Here is a 10,319-nt window from a genome sequence, read left to right as displayed (position 1 = left end):
ATCGTTTGGCCCTGGGGCCAAAAGATCGAATTATAATGACTGTAATGGGCACAGTCAGTTCGGGGGCTGCATCAACCAGCCGACGCAGTCCCCGATCTGACTGAATTTTTTAACCTGCCCGATCGGTCCAAGGGACCTATATCAGCAGCTACAATTGGTCGGTGTATGGCCAACTTATTGTTCAGGAGTCAGAACGAGTAGTGCAGAGAATGTTAACAGCTAGCCAGATACTGCTTTAAACTGCAATTACATCTACAAAGAACTTACCAATAGCATTTTTATGAATGTATATTTGAAGGTTGCTTAGAACTGTGTTTTCTTTCACTGAGCTAAAACTGTTTTATGTGGAGGACCCCTTTAAGCAGAAAACCCACCACATTGGGAAATGAGTGTTTCTGTGCTGTGTATTGGTTATGCCCCTGATCACTGCCCTGTGTGCATGCCCAGTTCTACACATTGTCCATCTTATGGAAACTTCTAGAGCGTTCCCAGTATGGAATCCAATATCCAGAATGCTTATATCATGTTTTTTCCTGGATAACGGGGGCTTTACATAAATGTTGTGCCTTATAGCTGGAAAAAAAAATTGTATTGGTAATTTGGTTTTTCCCACAAGATAGATTCCTGTTATAATTATTTTTAAGAAAGCAACGCTCCTCCATCTTCTACTGGCAACAATGCTTTTTATAGCTTGGGTATACCCACACACAATATAGTAACATATTCTGAAGTATACTGCGCATGCCTATCCAGGTGGTCCTTGGGTATTAGTGAGACCGCGGTGAAGATCAGTGGCCCACAGGAAAATACTTAATGATTTAATATGCTGGGGGAGGTATCTAAAATTTTTAAACCCATAGTACATTTGCCTTCCCTTAGCCTTTTAGATTCCGCAGCAATATTTTTAACCCACTTAAACCCTTCAATCATAGGAAGGTATGAAACTGCTGTATTGTTTATTAAAAAATACACTGTCATGGCCACTGATTTTCGTACCTTTTCTCTGACCCACCAACATTTCAGGAAATTACCAGCAGGGATAGATTTCTCAAAATTTGAGTGCACGAAAAAAATACCAACAACAAAGACTTGTGCAGCTTTTCTTCTTGAATGCTAGCTTATCTAAGAAAACACATGACAGAATATTCTCGCACAATTGCTCGCTGACAAGAATCACATTGTTCTACTATTTTCAATGAGGCTACAAAATAATGTTTGAATAAACTGGGAAAATAAATAAATAATGTTGTTAGAGGCAATTCGCATTGACATCTAACGAACCTTGATAGCTTTTACGTGGCGACTTCTCACAGGCTTTTCTTTAAGAAATACAGAGTATTAATGGTTCTTAAGAATATTTTCACGTTTGTGGTTTTTCTCAAATCATAATAAAAAGCAAACTCAAATTTTGATAAATGGGCCCCATAGTGTTAAAAGACAAGAGGAAGGCGGTCTGTGCCCTGTACAGCTTTAAGTCACACACCTACTTGGACTGTAAAGGTCCGATTGTAGCTGCCGATATCGCTCCCTTGGACCGATTCGGCAGCTTATCGGCCAGTGTATGGGCAGGAACAAGGGGCATGCCCGACCGATATCTGGCCTCAAATTGGCCAAATATCGATCGAACAGGTTAAAAGATTTAGTCGGATTGGGGACCGCATCGGCTCGTTGATGCGGTCCCCCAAACCGACTGCCCCATGGCTGCCAATATAATTAGATCGTTTGGCCCCAGGGCCAAACAATTGAATTAGCTTATACGTTCCCCGATATCGCCCACCCGTAGGTGGGGATATCGGTTGAGGATCCGCTCGCTTGGCGGCCTTCACGTGTATGGGCACCTTAAGGCAGAATAATAACTACTGCAATTTACAGTGGTTGCCACTGCATCTTAAGTGCCAGGACATCTTTCACTCACTTTCAGACCTTGGCAAATATTGGAGGACTTCGCTCCAGGTTCACTAAAGGCTGTTATGGATTGATCAATTTATGTGGGATAATGAATATTAAACTAGTCTTGGTAAGTGTTCATATTGAGCAATATTTAGTTTTCTCAATTTACATAAATAAAAACAAACTTAAGATGCTGTTGTCTACAATCTGGACAGTCTGTTTATTTTACCATGTGTTACCTGTTAAAATCTGAATTACAAACATTGCATGAAGTTGTCTTGTGTTGTAATTATAAAAAGTGTACTTAAATTTTAGATTGTCTCTTCACTTTTAATGAAATGAAAGCAGAATAGATCAGGGTAACATAAATACCTTCATTATTATTATTTATATTTGGCTGCAGAATATGGAATGTGACAATTAAAGAAACCCCTCCAGACACTATGCCCCAAGCTTGCTAATACTCTGAACAGAGAAATACCCTAAAAGAATACCAAGAAACTTGCATTCACCCCAAATGTTACTCCAATTGCCATTTACATGTGGCACCCATCCAAAGCCCCATCACCCCAGTTTGAAAATCTCAATTTTAGCCTTTAGTGGTACTTTAATTGTGCAACACTTAGAGAGTGTGTTCATAAACTCTTTCTAAGGGGGGCTCCAGAGCAGTGTCTGAGGGCCAACTCTGGAGGTGACTTAGGGTAAAATCTGGGATGAACACTTATTTGCACCCTAGATATTCTTGGAAATATTGTCAATACAGCTTTGGGTGGGGGGTGGGGGGGCATGAATTGAATATGTGGGACAACCACTGACCTACTCTGGTTTGTGTAATCGTTTATGTAGAGCAAGACTTGAATTTTGACTAAAACATTTACCACAATCAGAACATTTATATGGTTTTTCTCCTGTGTGGATCCTCATATGGGAAGTGAGGCTTGAGGTCTGGCTGAAGCATTTTTCACAATGACTACACTTGTAGGGTTTTTCTCCGCTGTGAGTTCTCATGTGCCGCACAAAGTAGGATTTATCGCTAAAACGTTTCTCACACTCTGGGCACTGAAATGGCCTTTCCCCTGTGTGGATTCTCATGTGTGCAATGACACTGGAATTTTGACTAAAACATTTTAGGCACACTGAGCAGGAATAGGGCTTTTCTCCTGTATGAGTTCTTAGGTGGCGGAGAAGATAAGATTTATCATTAAAACTTTTGTCACAGTGGTTACAAGCAAATGGCTTCTCCCCTGTGTGGATTCTCATGTGCCTGACAAGCAAGGAATTGCCACCAAAGCTTTTTCCACATACAGAACAAATATATAGTCTTTCCTTTGGGACTGATGGTTTCTGGTCCATTTTAACTGGATTTGTACAAGCCAGTCCCTCATCTCTTTCACTTTCGTTTGGTCCCTCCTTTGGAATAGATTTTGGTTCATTTTTTTCAAAGATGTCTTCCCAGCAAAGAATGTTTTCCTTGACCTTTTCTGGCAGCTGATCTTCATTGTTATCATCCTCCAAATAATCTCCTGCTAACCTGTCTCCTGCTGAAGAAAAATATAACTGTGAATGCAATGGACTTAAGGTTGTCACCTTTGGAAGGGGAAAAAACAAACATGACGGAATAGGGACTGGGTGATGGGGTGGGACTATGATGTAAAAGAAGACATGACTGGGAGAGGTGGGATTATGCTGTAAAAGGAGGCAGGGCTACAACATAGCTGCTGAAGATCCGGGCATAGATTGAGTGACTATGTATGGATAGCTGTTGGGGATGGAGGGGCAGCAGGAGAAGGACAGTGGCTGGGAATTGGTACAGAATCCGTAGAGATTACAAATGTATCATTATAATAATAAATAATAATATAATACTTTGTTGATGCTGAATGCAGTTTGATTTGCAAGCACTTATATTTACGTAAGTAATACAAGTATGGGATCCCATGTCTGGAAACCCATTATCTAGAAATAGGTCACATACCTGCAGTTTAAAGAATGAGACCACCAGAATGCACACAGTACAGCGTACAGCATATGAACAGTTTTCCTTACCTAACTTGGAAGAGCCTGTGCTTTCTTTATGGGTAGAGGCTAAAGGACTGTTGTTTTCATCTTTATCAATATAAAAATATAAAGATTAAAAGGTAATAAAAGTGATAGCCCTCTATTAAATCTGATACACAGATACATCACAGTTTCCTACTAAAGATACATGACAAATTAAGACTATCACCATTTTTTTTATTTAGTCGCTTTTAAAAAACAATTTATAGCCCAATATGTATTATAAAGGACATTTACAAACAAGTTCTGAAATGAATGCTATTGCCTTATATATACACATTCACATACATTTCACTTTTAAGTGAGCGCCAATGCGTGAGTGTTTCTTTTCTGCATTGGTTACTCTACAGCAGGGTTACTGTTTTGACCTTATTGTTTTGGGCCTAAGAAAATGGTGCACCAACAAATGTAGACTTAATCCCAAAATATATATAAAACTGCTTTTAAAGGATCCAAACATTACAAATATAAATTATTCAAACATTTACAGTTTATAGTTAATATATATAGTTATCTATAAAAATTTATAAATTTTTAACAAGTTATATGTTTTAAGTGCAGCTGGTTGTGCTGGTAGTCGATAATACGCGAGTCAAGTCACGTTACGCCATTGATGTTACATCCTATTTTAAAGCACAACTACAAACATTATTTATAAGGAAAATGTCCCTTTAATATTTTACATACCTACTGAGGATGTTCTACAGCTTTTTTCTTGTAGTTCAAGCTGATCACTTAACAGAGTTTGTGCCTGCTGTTTAACTCTTAACAGAATGTCTGGATGATGTGAAGGAAAACCTGGAGATGGAAAGTACATGGACTTAAAATAACAGAATCTGCACTCATGAAGCACCATATAAAATAGATTCTGCTTTCTGCTCTCTGCTATACATGGCTTTATCATCACTTGTCAGTTTCAGAAGTTTCTATACAGTCACTTATGTTAGCTTTTAAAAATTTTTAGAAATGTTTTTTTATCTTCCTTATTCTCTGAGGCTTTGTGGGAGGGAAGGGCAATGATAACAGGGAGTGCCTCTAAAGCTTGCTATATAAATAAAGATCAGCTCAAGGTCACCTCTGAAGAATGTGTGAAACAAGTAAAACAACTGAAACGTCTTTTACTGTATATGACATATGTACATAAAAGTTTATTTTATTAACAGACCCCTACATTTTATGTACAGGGAGATAAAGAACTAGCATTATAGTTCTCCCACTGCCCACCATACATCAAAACAAATAGTCAGATGGGATGCACTCTATAGGTACTACCATCATGCACATCAGTTAATCGTTAGAACAATTACTCACCATGAGTGAAATTGCAACAGTTTTTACTTTTAGTTAAATCTGGATTTTCACTGAAATGAGATGTTTCTAAATTTTGGATCCTAACCAGAACTTCAGGGTTGCTGATAGTATACCCTGTTAAAAAGAACAAATTGAAAGGTTGTATGTATGTGTATATATATATATATATATATATATATATTATACATACACATACATATACAACACCAGGGTGGTTAAAAATAACTTGCTGTGTACAAAGAATACTGATCTCCAAACATATATAAGGGACAGCTGTCATATTGCTACCTTGCTAGCTTTGGCTGAACCACTCACCACTGAACTGAGCAGAACAGTAAGTTTAAGTCATGAATCCCCTAGTAGGTGCTCTTCACTAACTGTTTGTGATAAATCCCTCAACAGATGCAGTGCTTGGCAGGTCCTAGTCTAAAGTAATATGCAGGGTATACGGTATGCCATTGTACTGTGCTACATAAAGGGAGTAAAAAAGGGGATAAACCCTACTTAAAACAGAGTATATTTCTAATTGTGGATCCAAATGCTAGGCCTTACTACTTTCCCATATACCATACATGCACAAGTGAGCAGGACAGATGGTTATGATAGTATAGGACAGGGGTGGGCAAACTTTTTGGCTCGGACCGGGCCAGGGCGGGCCCCCTTCTCTCTTTAATTCCGGCACGCCAATGACACCAAGTCTCGCGTGATGAGACTTGGCGTCGGCGGCGGGCCGGATTAAAAAGGCAAAGGGGCCGGATGTGGCCCGCGGGCCGTAGTTTGCCCACCCCTGGTATAAGAGTATCCTAAGGATGGCCATGCATGTCTAGATTTGTTCAGGCAGTTTGGCAAATTTTCACCAAAATATATATTTGATCCTGACTAAGAAGGCAAAACAATCCTACTGGGTTTGATTAACGTTTAAAAGATTTTTTAGTAGCCTTAAGGTAAGGTATCCAAATTACTGAAAGAACCCAGGTCCTGATGCCTCCTGAAGCAAGTCCCTCCAGAGAATGCTTTTCTGTGGCAAGACAGACTAATTGCCCTTTAGCTACCATATGAGCTTCCCCTTGGATGCTATATAATCTTTAGAATGAAGATACTCTGCTATTTCCCTCCTTGGTGGGGCAGGCAGAAGCATCAGGAGCTCATTATTGGCACAGCTTGCCTTGGATGATAACAGGATAAAGTACATCTTATAGATAAGCATTTTTTGTGCAATAATTGACAGCAGAACATGGTTTTAGATCTTTAACAGTGAGCAGAGGTAAGAGTTCTTCTGTAAAGTAACAAAGCTGGTCACTAAGCGATCCGTTACAATTATTATTAAACATTTTGTTTTTATTACATCGGAAAAACATAATAATATCCATACTGCCATGCAATATATATATCAATATAGCAATTACCCATGGCAAGCAGAACTCCATGAATTTCTTGTACAGCGTTTTGGTAAAGTTCCTTCTGCCATTCTTCTAGACATTGCCAGTCATCTTCCGAAAAGTATGCAGCAACATCATCAAATGTCACAAAAGTCTGAAAGAAGACTTTAATTATTATTTAAATTGGACATTCCCATGCAGAAATAAGCATAGCTGTACAACTCTATCATCAGCAGCAAAGCACATTGTATAATATGTAATCAAATTCAGGACTGCATTTTTATATTTATTGTTGTTGTTTGTATATTTATTGTGAGGGAACAAATGTGATGGGGACATAAAGATCCTGAAGTTTTGCTACGGTTTATCAAACTATTTCAAAATGATCATTTAGGAAGGTGTGCGTGAGGTTCAGCACAATTAATATCAATACATTACTAATCAAATAAACATCAAAACAAAACAAAGAAATCATTGCCCATAGCCTCCTATGGGATTTGATAGCTAATACAAGTCATTCTGTTGGGGGTCTGAGATATCACTGCATCAGGCCGGTACAAAAATACTCAAGTATGCATTATGGCACTTAAATCCACAACATGTGTTAGCACCCAGGCCAATGCAGTGGTTCCAGTGCAGGCACATCAGAAAGCTGTTAAGAGGAAATTCTCACCCGAAAGCCAAAAACCCACCACGTGTAGCACTGGCCTTAATGTTTTTGTTGGTCAAGCTGTGGCTGAACATTTTTTCCTGTTGCTTTACTAAAAAGGCCCCTGAATTTGAATGTGTTTCCTTGCAAGCAGAACTACTATTGTATGAATTAAAGCTACAAGTTTATTTCAAATTGTTATTGAAAACTACAAAAGATACCTGCATAGAAATTCCAGCCATGGCTTTCCAAAAAGTTAATTTGACCACCAAAGTTAAGTCTGGAGAACGAGTAACTGGCACACAGGGAAAACCACCTCCACCCTGAGTGGAGCCTACAGGTAGATGAACACACGTGTTACTTCATCATGCTTTTCAAAATGCACATTTTAAGAGAGGGGATAACTTAAATGAAGAGATTTTAATTTGATCATTTGGCTTTTTTTACTCTGCCCGCCTGTCAAGTGAGCAGATCCTACAGTGTATGGCCACCATAAAGGATATGTAAACCCTACACACAAAAATGTAATCAGTGAACAGCCTCTTTGAAATCTTTCAATACCTGCCACACTGGTTGTCCAGAGGTTAATAGTAAGGCTGCAACATCCCCTTAAAGGAACAGTAACACCAAAAAATTAAAGAGCTTTAAAGTAATAAAAATATAATGCATTATTGCCCTGCACCGGTAAAACTGGTGTGTTTGCTACAGTAACACTACTATAATTTATATAATAAGCTGCTGTGTAGCCATGGGGGCAGCCATTCAAGCTGGAAAAAAGGAGAAAAGGCACAGGTTACATAGCAGATAACAGATAATCTCTGTAGAATACAATAGTGTTTTATCTGTTATCTGCTATGTGCCTGTGCCTTTTCTCCTTTGAATGGCTGCCCCCATGGCTACATAGCAGCTTATTTATATAAATTATAGTAGACTTTCTGAAGTAAACACACAACTTTTACCAGTGCAGGGCAGCAGCACATTATATTTTAGTTACGTTTATACACTTTCATTTTTTGGTGTTACTGTTCCTTTAATCACTTAGATTTCCTTCTCGGACCCTGCCCTCAGGAATTTGCTTTGACTTCTGGCTTGTGGGCATGCTCAGTTGTTCTAAGCTCAGGTTACTGAACACACCCCCAGTCTAGCAGCCAGTGAAGAGATGGCATTGCTGGTTCCCATAAAAACTCAGCTCTAGCTGTCTGCTTCAATTTTTTTCTTCCAACCAACTCTCCTGAGCTCAGCTCATACAAAGCAGAACTTTTATCAAAGACAGTTGTGCCTGTGTGAGCCTGTATTCTTAATGATATGTATACTGAATAAGGGTCTGTGTGTGAATCCAATTATGTATCAGAGGAAAAATGGGCACCGAGTGAAAGCTGCTATTTGGTTTTGGAAAATGTGATGGTTCTGGCAAACGGAGGGGGATATATGCAGTACAAATTATGCCATTTGGGTGGGGGAGGCGTGCCCAACTGATATACATTCTAGGCAAATGTAGGCTTTACATGTCCTTTAAGAGAGAACATACATAGGAAGAGTATTGGTAAGAAAGGAACATTATTCTGCATATGAGAGGGTGGGTCTCATACTGCAAAGAGATAACAACAAAACCCTTTTGTCCCCCAGCTTCCCTTTACTTACCACTGTCACACTCCAGCTTCCCTGGATCCTTGCTATGATTGTAGCAGTCTGGATATTGGTCTAGGGACTGCGGCAATGAACGGATAGTCTGAAACAACAATGTATAAACAGCCTACAAGTTCTTTGTCCAACACCCAGATGCAACATCATGGTCACAGCAACAGTGGGAGAAGGGATGACGGAGTCAGATGATAAATAAATGGTGGATGGGGAGAAATAAATAATACATATATAAAATGGCCTTTCGCTGGCTAATAAAAGTCACCCAGTCCCTTGAAACAAAGTCAGCAGCTTATTGGCCTGTAATTGCCCAAGAGATATCTCGCCTAAAATTTGCAAGATATCCATGGGACAAGTGTGAAAAGTGCCATGGAGTGAGGACTGTATTTGTGCTTTTCTGTAGGCTACTCATTATAATGCGACCATAGGACCTGAGTGCTGTATGACTGGATGGCAAAAATGGGATGACATCTGCGATGAATGAAATGAAATGAGTGACTCCTAAAATGATGCTCAGTTCAAGATCAGGGTCAGTAGTGTCAGCCCATGGCTGCCAAGGTTTCAGCAAAAAGATGTAATTCTTTAACAACTGTAGTTAATTCTTCTCTTACACTACCTAAATGCAACATGCATTCTACTGAGAGCAACTGTACATAGAAATACTGTCTCCTCTAGCCAATAACCTCCAGATCATCAAGCATTGTTGCTGAAGATGTTGCAGAACTACACGCTGCACAAAGTGTTTACACGTACAGAACCCGAAAGACTACGTTGTGCCTGTAATAGAGCCTCTTATGTTTCCAGAGCATGGAGGGGCGCCTCCTATTGGTTGGCTGAGATTCCCTCACTTACCTTATTTGGGGGAAGTTCTCATGACGCTGAATAATTTCATCCCGCAAACCTATCTAATACACCAGTCAGTGCCACTTGTCTCTTCTGCATGAGGGATAATAAAGGCAATTATCTCCCGCACACCTTAATGAATGAACCTGCCCTTGACAAGAGATCGGCTTACCCAGAATCCTTTGCAGCGAACGCGATTACCTTAACTTCGCCGCTTCTTCCGCGCCTGCGCCGAAAACAAGCTTCTTGGTTACCGCAGTGAGCCGGCTGTGAATCCATTCTTTGCGTTACTGGGTAGAATAACAAATGAGGCACTGGTTCTTCTCTTCCCCTCAAGAGATCAGCGGTTTATGCTTAAGGCATGTCTGACAGCTTTCATTGCGTCTTTACGCAATTATCCCAAATCTCCTCATGCATTGCCTTCTGCCCTCTGAATACAGTGCAGAACTACTGCGCCACTGTGGGCTATTAAATAAGAACGCTAGCAAGGAATAACGCGAATAAACGAGCAAAGGACAATTTATTTTCGAATCAATCCTATAAAGCAC

General features: G+C 39.7%; 1 protein-coding gene across 4 annotated transcripts; it reads right to left on the bottom strand.

Moving 5' to 3' along the window:
• Nucleotides 1-2,086: 2,086 nt before the first annotated feature.
• LOC100496074 (zinc finger protein 570) lies at nt 2,087-10,306 on the bottom strand. Of its 4 annotated transcripts, none has more exons than XM_031906246.1 (8): nt 9,781-10,306; nt 8,929-9,016; nt 7,509-7,621; nt 6,666-6,792; nt 5,260-5,373; nt 4,636-4,746; nt 3,937-3,996; nt 2,087-3,428 (listed from the first exon to the last, which is right to left on the bottom strand). In XM_031906246.1, the coding sequence occupies exons 3-8, from the start codon at nt 7,527-7,529 to the stop codon at nt 2,707-2,709; spliced, it is 1,155 nt and encodes a 384-aa protein (XP_031762106.1). In that variant the 5' UTR covers nt 7,530-7,621; nt 8,929-9,016; nt 9,781-10,306; the 3' UTR covers nt 2,087-2,706. The 4 variants fall into 4 exon arrangements, with proteins under 4 accessions (XP_031762106.1, XP_002938649.3, XP_031762105.1 ...); XM_002938603.4 differs by having other exon boundaries at nt 2,087-3,431; nt 9,781-10,303; XM_031906245.1 differs by having other exon boundaries at nt 2,087-3,431; nt 8,929-10,303.
• Between the last annotated feature and the right edge of the window lie 13 nt (nt 10,307-10,319).

The sequence above is a fragment of the Xenopus tropicalis genome, chromosome 7 (assembly GCF_000004195.4).
Source record: "Xenopus tropicalis strain Nigerian chromosome 7, UCB_Xtro_10.0, whole genome shotgun sequence".
NCBI lineage: Eukaryota > Metazoa > Chordata > Amphibia > Anura > Pipidae > Xenopus > Xenopus tropicalis.
The sequence above is the reverse complement of the archived record's forward strand: the minus strand, read 5'-3'. Positions and strand labels throughout refer to the sequence as shown.

What these genes read in the sequence shown, in the direction of transcription:
- LOC100496074 (XM_031906245.1), bottom strand. Translation starts at nt 7,529, where the DNA reads ATGGCTGGAATTTCTATGCAG. An exon ending in CTGTAGAACATCCTCAGTAG is followed by an intron (nt 3,997 to 4,635) that starts GTATGTAAAATA and finishes ATATTGATAAAG; the next exon opens with ATGAAAACAACAGTCCTTTA. An exon ending in CACAGGCTCTTCCAAGTTAG is followed by an intron (nt 3,432 to 3,936) that starts GTAAGGAAAACT and finishes ATTTTTCTTCAG; the next exon opens with CAGGAGACAGGTTAGCAGGA.